Source organism: Acomys russatus, chromosome 32 (genome assembly GCF_903995435.1).
Source record: "Acomys russatus chromosome 32, mAcoRus1.1, whole genome shotgun sequence".
NCBI classification, from domain to species: domain Eukaryota; kingdom Metazoa; phylum Chordata; class Mammalia; order Rodentia; family Muridae; genus Acomys; species Acomys russatus.
The window spans coordinates 36,399,602-36,414,981 of NC_067168.1; the positions used below are offsets into that span (position 1 = coordinate 36,399,602).

The window sequence follows — 15,380 nt, forward strand, 5'->3', positions numbered from 1 at the left end:
TCAACTTCCCAAGATCTTGGATTATAGGGCTGATTTACCATGTCCAGCAATGCTGAGTACTGGGAGTCAGACTCAGCCTTGTTGGTCTTTTGCCACTGAACCACATCCTCAGGCTTTAAATAATTTCTTGTTCATATAGTTGATGAATGAATGAAATTCTTTTCAGATTGATCTTATCAATTTATATTTCTTTTTATTTATGTATGTATTTAAAATGTTCAAGACAGGGTTTCTCTGAATAGGCTGACTGTCATGGACTAGCTTTGTAGCCCAGGCTGACCTCAGATTCACAGCAATCCACCTGCTTCTGCCTCCCGAGTGCTGGGATTAAAGGTGTGTACCACCATACCTGGCTATAGCTAGTTTTTTTGTTTGTTTGACACAGGGTTTCACTATGTGGCTATAACTGTCCTGGAACTCACTATATAGACCAGACTAGCCTTGAACTCACAGATACCCATCTGCCTCTGCCTCCTGAGCCAAGATTGAGGCTTCTTCACCTGGCTGTCAATTTATATTTCAACAGTAGATGTGATAATATCAGATGTCCTGTTTATATTTTATATCATTTCCTACCTTCCCTGCTTTATTCCTCCCTCCCTATCTCTTTAGTTAAAAGCACATGGTGGAGGGTCTTACTTCCTTGCTTCTAGACAAAATTACCTAGGCTGGCTTTGAGGAGTTCATAGTCTTCTCCTGCCTTGACTTTTAATGTTGATATTACAGTCATGGCTCAGTGGCGGTTGTGTGTGTACATGCATGATGCATGAGTGTGCATGCTTGCATATGTTCCCTGTCCCCTCCTCCACAACTAGTCTAATAGTGTGGCTAGTTCATGTGGTCCTACTTTTCTGTTTCTAAATTACTTGTGAAGCTGGGAATTTTTTCCCCCAAGTTGTTTGAGTGAGTGAGTGGATTGTACTTGTTTTATAACTAGGTATTTTCTTTGCTGTGGTAGGTGGATGGAGAGCTAGAAGCGCTGATGGAGAATGGTGAGGGCCTCTCTGATAAGAACCAGGTTCTTAGTTTATCCCGGCTCATGGTCAGAATTGAAACTTTGGAACAGAAACTTACCTGTCTCAAGCTCATTCAGGTAAGCACTTTGATACTAAATTAATTTTTATTTCTGAATTTGGGGTGGGATATTTAAAATAAAATTTGGCTAATGGAGAAAAGTTAATTATGTTTTAAATGGACATGCAAGTTCCTTAGGACTTTGAAAGTTTATACCCTTGAAAAATTACTGAAAAGTTACTATCATCATTATCATCATCATCATGGTTTTTGGTTTTTTCGAGACAGGGTTTCTCTGTGTAGCTTAGCTGTCCTAGACTCACTTTGTAGACCCCGCTGACCTTGAACTCACAGCAGTCCACCTGCCTCTGCCTCCCGAGTGCTGGGACTAAAGGGCATGCACCACCATGCCCTGCTGAGTTCAGTATTATTAATAGCAGAGCTGGTTTGCTTATCTCTTCAGTTAAAAGCACATGATGGAGGGTTTCTTTTTGTAATAATTCATGGTACTTACTGTAGCTCTAATGCCAACCTGTTACTAGTATACTAAAACTATTTACGTTATATCAAAGCAAAGAATTTTAGCAGTCATCTCATGTATTCCACTTTACTAAATATGCCATAAGAAAACAGGTAATAAGATGTCTAAAAACATCTTCACAGGAGGGTTGGTGTAGTGCAGTGGTAGAGTTCTTGTCTACCATAATGAAACCCTAGGTTCGAACCCTAGCACTGAAGAAACAAAAATGAACAGCCCCAAATATCAGCAAAGAAAAAGCTTTTTGAATAAGAGTCTGAATGAAAAAGATTCAGCAAAACAAATTTTCTTACCGTTCAGAACAGAATTTTTTTTTTTTTTTTTTTTTAAGGATTTTTTTTCTTTAAAGACAGGGTTTCTAGATGACTTAGAATTCACCCTGTAGACCACACTGGCCTCAAATTCAGGATCTGCTCGTCTCTGCCTCCCAAGTGCTGGGATTAAAGGCATGAACCAACATGAGAGACATTGTTTTTAGTTGTGTAGTTATGTTCTGTCAAGTAACTAAATTCATAAGAGAAGGGTGACTGATTGGAAAGAAGTGTACCAGTGAGAATGGGATGATGAATGGATAATTGGTGAGTTCGATAAAAATACATTAAAGAAATAATTTCTTCAGTATTAAAATTCTTTTTAGTATTTGTTAGATGTCTAATTGTATTTAATAAAAATACTGGAGAGGTGGCTCAGTGGTTAAGAGCACTGTCTGCTATTCAAGAGGTCCTGAGTTCAATTCCCAGCAACCACATGGTGGCTCACAGCCATCTGTAATGAGATCTGGTGTGCACAACATACACGCACACATGCCACATATATATGGGGCTGATATTATCCCACACTTCCTCAAGAATTTGTGTTAATAACTATGAGGGAGGAGAGGTAAGCAACTCTGATGAAGAGAAGAGGGCAGAGCAGATCAACAGAAACAGAGAATGAGAATATTCTGGGATTTAAGCAAAGTCTAATTCTCGCCATGGGCTTTCTCTGACGTTTGGACTGGTATTGCCTCCCTTACACCCTGCTTCATGCCCTTTTCCCCTATGAAAGAACACACACTCACAGTCCTGCCTCAAGTCATTTCTGGAGCGTCATGGATTGTCGTTGTTGTGGATCTGGATGGCAGAGCTTGGTGATGGCCGGGAAAGTAACCAGAAGCTTCAGGAAGAGGTCAGTTCACATTCTCCCACATTTCTTAGACTACTTCTGTTGATTGCTTAGTTGGAGGGGATATGATTTTGGTGATTATGAGTTTAGCACTATGCCACCACCATTGTCAAACAATAAAAATGTTTATTATACCTACATCATTCCTGTAGCTATAACCTTACATATACCTTGGTCTGGTAGTGAGCTTGCCTTTGCTTTTCTTCATAGCATCTTCTAAAGTCAGTTCTATTTACTAGGAACTGTAAGTGATGTATCATGATAGTAATAATTGAGTTTATTGCTAAGACCGTTATTTTTAAATTATGGGAAAAACAGAAAATTTGAATTTTTGAGTTCTGAAAAATTACTGACAAGATTTAGAACATCTTGAAAAGCAAAAAAGTCTTTTTTCTTTTTTTCTCTCTCTCTCTTTTCTTTCATTTTTTGAGAAAGGGTTTCTCTGTGTAGGCTTGCATGTCCTGTAGACCAGGCTGGCCACAAACTCACAGAGATCTGCCTGCCTCTGCCTCCTGAGTGCTGAGATTAAAGGTGTGTGCCACCACTGTGCTGCACAAAGAAGTGTTTTCAAAGGGCTAAGTAAAGATTAATTGGCAGCATTATTAACAGATTTGCAACATCCATGGTAAGTGTTTATAACTTACTATGACACTTGATAGGTAGCTGTTTAAAAAAAAAAATCATAGTTTCTACTATAACCTCAAAGTTAGTTATTAAATAACCACTTTTATTTGTTTTGTTTGTTTAGTATTGGTTTTTGGAGACAGGGTTTCTCTATGTAGGCCTGGCAGTCCTAGAATTCACTGTAGACCAAGCTGCCCTCAAACTCACAGAGGTCCACTTTCCTCTGCCGGGATTAAAGATGTATGTCACCACGCCCAGCCAATAAAAATACTTTTAAAAATGAAGTATTGGAGTGGACATGTAGTAATTTTTCCAAGAGATCTAGCAATAAGAAGTTTCTATAAAATAAACAATATTAGGCAGTAATTTGTAAGAAATATTTGCATTTCAGTTTGAGGAATATGTCTGTGGATAAAGAAAGAGTCTTTTCCCCCCCTAGGTAGTTATTTAACACAGACTACATTAGAAGATAATTTGAATATTTCAGGTGTGAAAACTAACATTTAAATGCATGGTGTTGTATGGTTCCCAATAACGTGGAGAATTTTATAGAAAAAGAGACTGGAAATGAGGACTAGTATTTTTTTTTTTTAAGCTGCATAATTTTGGGAATTCTTTGCTTGTAGAGAATATGTATCAGTCACACTGACTGGTGTGTGTAGTCATTATGTCTATACCCTGTATTTTCTAATTGTAGATTAGCCTTATTAAAAATTTCTTCTTAAAAGGAAATGCTAGAACCTTGAACTGCATATATATTTATGAAGACTTAAGTCTTAATTTAGTAAGACAATACTCCAAATGTACTATTCCTGTATGTGAGTCCTTACCTGATGTTTGAAAGGTCAGCTATACAAAATGGTTGATTAAATTTTTATTATGTTTATCAGATTATAAAGACTTTGGAGCATTTGCCCATTGCTACTAAAAATATGTTGGAAGAAAGCAAAGTACTTCCAATTATTCAGCGCTGGTCTCAGACTAAGACTGCTGTTCCTCAGTTAAGTGAAGGAGATGGGTATTCTAGTGAGAATACATCACGTGCTCACACACCACTTAATACACCCGATCCTTCTGCCAAGCCAAGCACAGAAGTGGATACAGATACCCCCAAGAAACTCATGTTTCGCAGACTTAAAATTATAAGTGAAAATAGCATGGACAGTGCAATCTCGGATGTAACTAGTGAACTAGAATGCAAGGATGGCAAAGAGGACCTTGATCAATTAGAAACTGTCACTGTAGAAGAAGATGATGACTTGCAGTCACAACAGCTACTCCCACAACAACTGTGTGAGTCTAAAGTTGAGAATGAAACCACCATTGAAGTCAGTAAATTACCCCCATCGGAACCAGAGGCTGACACGGAGACAGAGCCCAAAGACAGCAATGGCACAAAACTAGAAGAAACGATTGCTGAGGAAACACCATCCCAAGATGAAGAAGAGGGTGTGTCTGATGTTGAAAGTGAGAGAAGCCAAGAACCACCAGATAAAACAGTGGACATAAGTGATTTGGCCACCAAGCTACTAGACAGTTGGAAAGACCTAAAGGTAAGAAACCATCATTTTTTTCTTGTTCTTGTAACTGAATTATTCAGATTCTGCATGCTGCAAACCTAAATAAAAGATGACAACATTTCTAACCACGAGTATTTCTGAAAAATGGAATATGATCTCTCAGCTAATGATAAATACATCTTTAGCTCTTTAAGATAAATATGGTTCTTTAAGTCTGTAAGAGCCATAACTGTTAGAACATTATACAGATAATGTCCTCCTTTTTTCTCACTGAGAACAGTATATCATATTGGTGATTTTATTAATTCAAGGGCTTGTCATATAAAATAAAACAATCCTACTCCTTATGTATTGGGAACAGATATTTAAATCAAGTGATTGGTTTAATAGAAAATTAATTAACAGTGAAATTAATTGGAAGACTGATAATTTAGGAACTTATTGTTATAAAATGATTATGTGACATTTTATTCTAGAAAATATATAAGGGCACTAATTTATTTGCTTTTGTCTCTGAAATAGCCCTGCCCTTAAGTTTTCCTTTTTAGAATTGGACAAAACATGTTACCTAAAGTGGCAGAAGCCAGGCATGGTGGTACAACATTCCTTTAATCCTAGTCCTGAGGAGGCAGAGGCAGGAGGATCTCTGAGTTCAAGTCCAGCCTGGTCTACAGAGTGTACTCCAGGACAGCCAGGACCACACATATATAGAGACTCTGTCTAGATAGATAGATAGATAAATAGATACATACATACATATATATATACATACATACATACAGAGATAGAGAAAGGGGGGAATTTGGAAACTTTGTCATATATGGCATAAATATATATCTGGATCTTGAATAAATATGAATGTATAAAAGTTTTAAGTGCTCTGGGTCTGAGGACCCCATGGGAACAGGTTATTTTCTACCTTTTATATTTTCGGTTCTGCCTTTCTTCTCTCAGTTAAAGCAATCCAATAAATCAGCAGTCCAGTTTTGTTTTGTTTTTTTAAAAGCAAGGTGACACTGCAAAGCTCATCGCCTTGGATTCTGTGATTTGACCCTGTGGAACTTAGATTGAACCCAATGAGTAGTTGGTTGGTAGTATGCTGTGCTTCCTGTTCCCTGTGCTGAGACCGTTTTCATATACTACTCTGTGCTCTTACTGATGTGTGTTACTCTTGGATTGCTTAAAATTTAGCAGGAACTCAGCTTTATTTAATATGAAACCTGATTTTATATAAATATAAAAGGACATGTCGTAGTAAGGCTATTTATAGTGCCATGTATAAGCTGCACGAATCAGGATTATGGTTAAATCAGAAATACTAGAATGAGCACTTGTTGGACCCTTTTTTTTAAAGCCTGCGTGGTGACAGCAGGGGGTCCTAAAAGAAGTTTCTCTGATGTTTGGAGGCAGCTGTCAGATTGCAGGATGACAGTAATTTAGTAATAATGTTACATAAGTGGACACATAAGACACATAAAGCCACAGTTTCATAGAAGAAGAGAGAGTGCTGTGGTAAAGCCAGTGTTGCAGAGCTGGGAAGTCTCTGGTCAACTTCTCAGACTGTTAAAATCTCATAAACCTGCCTTAAAATTTGTAAAATGTAAGGCTTTTGTGTAGTAGTTTGTATCTGTAATTGTAAATGTGTAATTTCATCTCTGGGATGTATTTAGACTGATTAGATAGAACTGGAGTAATTAACCTCACTTTCTGAACACTCATTTTCAGTCCTACAAAATTATTTCTCTTCCTCTTTTGAACTTCTATCTGAAAGACCAAAGTAGTTTCACGATAATGTGTATGTTAATGAGCTTCTTGACTTCAGGTTTATATTTTATTTGTATTTAAAATAAAATGGATTCTTAGATTTCATACTTTGTACTTTTCAACTTCTGAACATATAGGGAGCCATTAAATAAAACTCTTTCCTTTTTCAAACTTGTTTGGGCATAGCATTGCTGAGAAACATTTTTACTGACTGTGAACTGTGATGTTTTGTTACATATTGGTGCTGGGGTTCTTAATCCTTCTATTTTCATTAGCATATACCATGCCTCTCATTTCTAAACTCTGATTACTTTTGCTTTTTGAGTATAAAACAAAACTGTTAGGTGGCATTTGGCTAAGAGTCTGAAATCAAGAATTGATGTTTTAGAGAAACATTACTTCTCCCACACAGAAATAGGTGCACATACTCCTGCTAAAAATCAGTACTGTGTACTGATTACTGTATACCATAGAGTCCCGGCATTGGAAGAGTTAACTACTTCTGTCTGACTTCACCTATGTGTTCCAGTAGACACAAGCTGAAAAGAAAATGTCTTATTCTTTCAGCTTTACTAAGCACCTGTGACTAAATAGTGTTAGTGGCTGATACTTAGTTCATACTAAAAAGCATTGATGGTGGCTGCTTTGGCCACTCTAACTCTCCCTGATCTTGTGGGGCTACGATAATGTTGCTGAGCATGCATTCCAGTTGTCCTTTCCACACTGGATGAAGTGAAGAACTGAACAGATAACTTCATACTCTTTAATCTTGGTTTTTGTTGGTGGTTTTGTTTTTTGTTTTTGGTCACAGCACTCTATAGGGATCATCAGTAAAATGTAAGAGGGCGGGAGGGAAGGGACTGAAGCTTCATGAATTAGTCTTTGTCCTCCCAGATCTGATGATGATCCCCCTTGTAACTTGAACCATTTCCATCTAGCTTCTCAGGGCAGCAAGGAGCTTGTTAACATCACCAGCTGACCATGTGTCTCCTTTTCTCAACTCCATTTCCAACTTCGTGCTGAAGAAAAACGAGAACCTAGAGTGCATTCTGTGAAGAAACAGGAAGATGGTTGGGAAGTTGGATGATGCATGAAAAATATAATAGGTGAAAAGAGGACAGAGGTGGTTAACTCACTGGCGCCGGCATTATTTTGGTGCGTCCATTGCCAACAATTGTTGTCGTTCCGAGAAAATCCGTACTTCTGGCAAGAAAGAATTAAGTGAGCTATTTTTTCTATACCTTATATACACAGGACCACTGCATAGGCTTGCAAGGCATTTACTATACACATTTCTCCTAGAGTAGTCCTCACATTACCTAGCACATTACTACTCACAGACATGTTCATTTTCACATGCAGTTTTGCTTGGCTACATTTTTAGCAGGAGTATGTGCACCTATTTCTGTGTGGGAGAAGAATTGCTGTACATCATATGCCCTGCCCAAAATGTTGCTTAGATTTCACGAGGCAAAAAGCAGTGATTACAAGTGATAGTTAATTATAACTGGAGTGGAAAATCCTCATTCAATTGGATCATATGAAAAGGAGGTAAGATTCTCATGAATTTGGCAGTTTCAGTTGGTGTTAACATTCAAGAGGTTTTAAGAATTAGTAATCTAAGGAGTTCTTTACAAACGCTTGGATACAGGATGCACATCTGTCTATCCTTCTGGTCACCATGGCCATCTTATTTCTGCCTGGATTAGATGATTTAGGGATAGAAGCTTCCTATAAGTAATAAGTTTGTACTTCTTAACCGCTACTCTTATTCTCTGATTCTCTGATTTCATCTTTTTGTAGAAACTACTTTATTTAAAAATAGACTGTTTTAACCAAGCATGGTAGCTCATGCCTTTAGCCCTACCACTTCAAAGGCAGACGCAGGAAGAGTGTGACTTCAAGGCCAGCCTTGTAAAGTTCAGGACAGCCAGGGCTATGAAGAGAGACCCTGTCTCAAACAAAACAAAACAAAAAATATTTGGCTAGAAAATTTAACATTAAACTTTCTATAGAAACTTGAAATGTGATTACCTAAACTCACTCCACCACTGTAAAAAAAGATTTCAGCAACATTTGAAAATGAAGTTCATGTCTTATGTTTCTGTGGTTAAATTTGATAAGTCTGTAGAGTAAAAGAGAAAAAATACAAAACTTGTATAAAGTTACCTCCAAGAAATGCTGCTGTTTTAGATAGTACTGCATTGAGAATATTTTTAGATGTCTTTTTTGTGGGGGGTCGGGGGGAGAGGGTTGAGACAGGGTTTCTCTGTGTAACAGAGCCTCTGCCTCCTGAGTGCTGGGATTAAAGGCATCTGCCAACACTGCCAGATTTAAGTGTCTTGGTTTTTAAAACACAAAAATGTATTAAAACTTACTGGCTTGTTTATGCATTCTTTTTTGTTGTTAAGAGACAGGGCCTAGCTATAATAATCCAGATGCTAGGGTAAAAGGTGTGTGCTATAGGTGTGTGCCCCTACTCTTAGCTTTGAGGTCCTCTTCCACTTTAAGGTAGGGTCTCACTATGTAGTTCCTGCTGGCCTGGAACTCACTATCCACTGCTTCTCCCCAAGGCAGAGCACGTTTTATTTAGTGGTCCATTTTGTTATTGAAACTACTTTCATCTAACCCAGTAGTCCAGCTTGTTTGGTGGTAGCCTGCAGTCTCCCAGAGGCTGTGGAGAGGGACCATGGGTGAGAAGCCAGCCTGGTTACACAGTGAGATGCTGCCTCAAAAGGCAAAGCACCAGTTAGAGATTGGGGGCACTGCTGGTTTTGTTTCTAGCCACAGCTATGCTCCATGATTGTTACTATATATTGGCTGTGGCTACTGTAGTGGTAGACTTTAGTAATTGCTACAGAGAAGTGATAGATTATAAAGATTGTGATATTTGTCCTGTCTTTCCAGAAAAAAGTATACCAAAACCTATTTCAATGATAAAACACAAAATCTGGCTGCTTTAAACATCTTCGCTTCCTAGCTCTTTTTTTTCCCCCTCCCTCCCTGAGACAGGATTTCTCTGTGTAGTCTTGGTTGTCCTGGTCTCACTTTGTAGACCAGGCTGGCCTCGAACTCACAGCAGTGTAGGGATTAAAGGCATGCACCACCACGCCTGGCTCTCTTCCTAGCTCTTAATTAATCATATTTTCAAGAAGCACTTACTTCTTTCTGGTTTTGTTTTTGTTTTTGTTTTGAGACAGGGTTTCTCTGTGTAACCCTAGCTGTCCTGGAACTCTGTAGACCAGGCAGGCCTTGAACTCACATTGAGAGTTGCCTGCCTCCGTCTCCTGAGTGCTGGGATTAAAGGCTCGCTACCACCATACCTGACCTGTTTGAGTGTGATACTTGGAACCCACATGATGGAAGGAGAGAACCAACTCCCAAGCATTGTCCTGTGTCCTCCATATGCTGTGATGGCACATATGCCCATAGACAATACATTTACACAAATAGATTTCTTTTGTCCTACAGGTTAAGTAGGTTGTACTGATCTCATCTAGCACTTCTAATGAAGCCTTGTCTTGCTTTTACTTACAGCAGACTCCTGTTTGTTCATGCTCTCATTCTTTGTTTTTAATATATTATCCTTGATTATCTTTTATAGATGAGATTAAGAGAACTATGTAGTAGCACTGCAAAAGCCCCTTAACAGAATACAGATTTTCTTGAACAAAGCCTGTGGAAATACTGTTCTGTCTGTCTAATCTTGCCCAACAATTTTTCTTGCACATGAGCCTTGTCATCTGTTCATTTATATTCACCTTTCCCTATCTTCAGACATACTATTCTCTTAATTTGGAATATCTTTTTTTTTTTTTTTTTTTAACCTTCCTTTACAAATTTGATTTATAGCTTTAGTAGTCATCCTTCAATGTAGTAATAAAATGCATTATAGTATTCTTTTCCTTTCTTTATTGTTGTTGCTTTTCAAGACAGGGTTTCTCTGTGTAGCCTTAGCTGTTCTAGACTCACTTTGTAGACCAGGCCAGCCTTGAACTCACAGCGATCTACCTGCCTCTGCCTTCCAAGTGCTGGGATTACAGGCGTGCACCACCTGTACCCTGCTTGCGTTATAGTATTCTTAACAGATTATAAAAGTTACTTGCATAGATGTTAGTTTCTTCTTTTTAAGCATGATATCCTCAAGGGCATGGACCATTTAATGTTTTTATGTTTGAAGTGGTATCTTATAATGTGGCTGACTTGTAACTTGCTTTGTATAGTGCCTGACATCCTTGGTCTGGTGATCCTGTGCCTCTGCATCCTGGGCACTGGGATTATAGTTATAGATCACCTCATAGAGCTGGCATGGTTCCTTTTTTTTGTTTTTTCGGTTTATTTTTGTTGTTGTTTTTTTGTTTATTTTTGTTTTTTGGAGACTAAGGTTTCTCGGTGTAGACTGGATGTCCTGTAGACCAGGCTGGCCTCTAATGCAGAGATCTGCCTGCCTCTGCCTCCTGAGTGCTGGGATTAAAGACCTGTGCCCCCTGGGGGCTGGAGAAATGACTCAGAGGTTAAGAGCACTGCTCTTCCAGAGGTCCTAAGGTCAATTCCAAGCAACCACATGGTGACACACAACCATTTATAATGAGATATGGTTCCCTCTTCTGACCGGAAGGTGTACATACAGGCAAAGCACTATATACATAATAAACAAACTGCCTAGCTTCAGGATGGTTGTTAGCCTAGCCTTTAATGGCTGAGCCATCTCTCCAGCTCCAAGATGGTTTCTTAATAACAGTTAGTTTTACAGTATCTTTGTAGTACTGGTTGGAGTAAGTTACCTCTTAATTGTATTCCCTTAAGAGTTGGTGATGTACTCAGTATCTAAAATCATCTTCTGGAAGTACAACTTTGCTCATGTCTGTTTCCTTTAAAATTTTTTTTAAATGGTTCCACATTTATGTTGTTAAGGTTACAATTTTCTTAGTGGGGCTTGCATGCAGAGTCTGAACTCCACCTATGTCTGTAATTTAATCCCAGATCATTCTAGTCCAGCAGTCAGGTCAGCTTCTAATATTTTTGTATTTTCTTTTTCTTGAAACACTTTTCTTTTAGATTTCTCTTCTAAGATTTTTCCTTTCCCATGGGAAATGTTTGTTTTCCAAGACAGTATTTTTTTCTGCTCTTTGTATATATATTTTTTCATCACATCCTTTCCAGTCATTAACAAATGGTATTTCACAGTAGTACTTGGATCAAAGGCAGTGATTGGCTTTTGTTTTGGCTTCTGGAGTGTCCTCTGTTTTCTGCTTAGTCTCTGAAGAGCCTGGTACATGTTAAAGTTTGCTGCTTTGTGAATGCTGAGTGAAAAAGTGAATACCAATGTTACGTCTTGACTCTCTAGTGTGAGTTTTGTGTTTGGTAGGAAATCAGAAGATATCATGTATTATTGATGATCTGTGAAGTATATGGTGGTGTTTTAACCAGCTGCAAAACAAACAAAAGGACTATGAAGTCATGACTTAGCTTTTGGGTGAGGGAGGTGACTCTGATTTTCTGATTTAAACCTTTTTACCAAGTAGCCCATAGAATTATGTATTGTTGATAAATACATGTTACATTTCTTTCAGTGTGCTTCTCATTTAGAAACTAGTAAGTGAAATTCTTTCTGTAATTGTAGCAACCATTACCTTAGTGTTTACTCAGTATCTTCTCACTTTAATATTGTAGTGGTTTTCAGTCTGTGATCTGTGGTTGAATGTGGGACATTCAAAACTTCTGAAATCACATGGCTCTCTAGGCTTTTCTGTTTAGTACCTAGAACAACTTCTCTAAAAAAATTGTGTATAGGTGTCAGATGGGAGAGGAATGATTGTGCTCCAAAAGGTGTTTCCTGGAGGACTTGGCCATCAGGAGGGCCCACTCTTAAATGGCAGGAGGACTTTCATGAGTGTGTGTTTAAAACATTATAGTGGATAAAATTATATTTGAAAAGTGTAAGGAAAAATCATAGATCTGAATTTAATTTGCCTAGAAAATTTACCTAGAAAAATAAATCTAAAATTGGAGAAACATTTAACCTTGACTGGTTACTCATTAATAATTACTATTCTATGTGAATATGTTTTTCTCACCTGCACAAGTATTTGGTACTCGACTTGGAATATTTGACAGCAGGAACTGTGTTAGCTGTTAACTTTCAATGCTTCATGAGTTATTCTAAGCCCAGCAGATACATACAGAATAAAAGTGAGCGTTGTCAAGGGAGATTCTTTGGATTTTAGTCAGGATGGGCAGGACTTGGGTAGGAGAGGGTAAGAAAAACAACCTTCAATCAAAGTATAAAGAGGTAAGAGGACTTTGCCAAACACCAGCATCTTAGCAGTCGCCTCTTGAGTAACCAGGTCTTACCTCAGAACACGTTTGGTGTGCAAGACCAGTCCTTTGGTACTATACCTAGAGCTGTTTCTGAGATATGTGATCTTTTCCTTTTCTGTTAATTTATAAAAGCCTTCTTGTATGCCATGTAAAATGCATATAATGAAATGTTTCTTCCCTCCTCTTGTCTCCTGTGGTGGTTCTCAGGGGCAATCACATACTTCTGAAATTTTATCTTTTGCAGCCTTCCAGAAAGAAATCATATTATCCATATATGGCCAGCTTTTTATTTTTTATTTTTTAGTCGGGTTTCAGTGTGTAGCCCAGCTAGGCAAGGAACTCAGTCTGTCTTTAAAACTAAGGCCTGCCTGCCTTTGCTTTGTAAGTGCTGGCCACCACCCTCAGCCTGCTTTTTTTACACTTCTAGTTTATATAAACTATAGCTATTTTTTTTATAGTAGCTTATAAAGAATATTTTTTAGGTAAGTATGGTATTTGGTTATATAAATATACCTTAGTTTAATCAGTTTCTTATTATATCCCATGTATATATCCCATTCCTTTCTTTGACTTAACAGTAGATACCTAAGCATTCATCCTTAAGCATTGCTGAGTTGTCTGCATTATTTGTTACTTTGATAAACATCCATATTGTTTGACCTAGTTGTACTGGTTTAACTTCCTTTGGGGCGGGAGAGGTGAGACGGGGTTTCTCTGTGAAGCCTGGGCTGTCCTGCAACTTTCTCTGTAGACCAGGTTGCCTTCAGACCTGCCTGTCTCTGCTGGGTTTAAAAGTGTATACAACCATCGCCTGGTGTGGTTTAACTTTCAGAGGGGGCAAAGAAAAGAGAAGAAGAGGGTGTGAGAGAGAGAACACATACAGCCCATGTTTCATTCTCTCAGAAAGTAAATAATTTTTAACTAATATGGTACAGTACATACTGTTGACAATTAGATATGACGCAGAATGTAGAACTTAAGTCTCAGAACCTTTACAATCTTTATATAGATTTGTTAGCTTTGTCTTCTGGAAGATACTGTTTCAAAACCTAACAAATCTAAGAAATGCCAATTTATTCCCTTTTGTTTGGCAGATATATAGTTACCATTTTAAAATTAAAATTAAATTTTCCTTTAGAATGAAGATACTGAATCTGGTTAATGTTTAGTGGTAGAGTGTATCCAGCATGCTCAAGGACCTGGCTTCAGTTTCTACCCTACTCCCCTGACCCAAAAGACTGACCTGGCTGACCTCAAACACTGTATATCTGAAAGCGATCATCCTCCCCCTACCTCCCAAATGCTGGGATTACAGGCATTCACTTCCATACCTGGTTGTTTGGTGCCTGAGTTTTGCAAATACTAGGCAAGTGTGCTACCAATTAGCTGCATCTCCTGCCCATCTGATGGAATTTTGTGGCAGTTTTTCCAAATTCTATTGCCATGAGCTTAGAGTAATTGTCTTTTGGCTAGTAGGTTTTTTCTTACATTGTTTCCTCTCTTTTTATTACTGAGTATATATTATTAATTATGTTGTCTGTATGTATGTGTGTACATGAGTGCAGATGCCAAAGAAGGCAAAGGTGTCAAACACCTTGGAGCCAGAGTTACATGAAATTCTGAGCCACTTATAAGCATGGAATAGTACATGCTTTTAACTACTGAGCCATCTCTCCAGTCTTGCTTTGTTATTTTTTTCTTCTGACCTGCTGGGTTTCCTTTTTTAGGATGTAGAACAGCCTGCATTTAGGAAGGAGTAGATAATAGGTTTCTGTGTGGGTTTGGCGTCATAAAGTGGAAGATTTAAGTTAGTCAACTCCTAATCTTGCATATATCCTGATAACACTTAGTCCATTTATTTGTAGGTAGTAAATGTTTACTACAGTTAAATTATCAACAGTTAGTAATTTATTTTGTGACTGTAAGAAATATTTGTTTCTTTTCAAGACAGGGTTTCTTTGAGTAACCCTGGCTGTTTTGGACTCAGGCTGGCCTCAAACAGATTTTCCTGCCTCTGTCTCCCTTAGTGGCAGAATTAAAGGTGTGCACCCAACTCAAGAAATACATTTATAAAAATAAACAAACATGTAGTTTGGGCTGAAGAGATGGCCCAGCAATTAAAAACATGTATGAATGGCCCTTGCTCTTCCTGAAGACCTGAGTTTGATTCCTGCCACACATACCAGGTGGCTCATAACCACCTGTAACTCCAGGAGAATACAATACCTCTGGACATCTGTATCATGTACACATGCCTCTTTACACATATACACATAATATAGAAAACAGCAAGTATGTGTATGTACACCACTGTGCATAAGTGGAGCACAGTTTTGTTTTTGTTTTTGTTTTTTTCTTCTACTATGTGAGTCCCAGAAATCAAACCTTTAATCTTCAAACCTTTAATCTTCTGAGACATTTTGTTGCCGTCAGAA

General features: G+C 38.1%; 1 protein-coding gene across 1 annotated transcript in view; it reads left to right on the forward strand.

Moving 5' to 3' along the window:
- Setd2 (SET domain containing 2, histone lysine methyltransferase) overlaps positions 1-15,380 on the forward strand; it is a 98,209-nt gene that overhangs the window by 41,219 nt on the left and 41,610 nt on the right. The window contains exons 10-12 of the mRNA XM_051140722.1: positions 959-1,093; positions 2,600-2,719; positions 4,231-4,893. Of these exons, the coding sequence (XP_050996679.1) occupies positions 959-1,093; positions 2,600-2,719; positions 4,231-4,893 (918 nt within the window). The remainder of the gene's footprint in view (positions 1-958; positions 1,094-2,599; positions 2,720-4,230; positions 4,894-15,380) is intronic.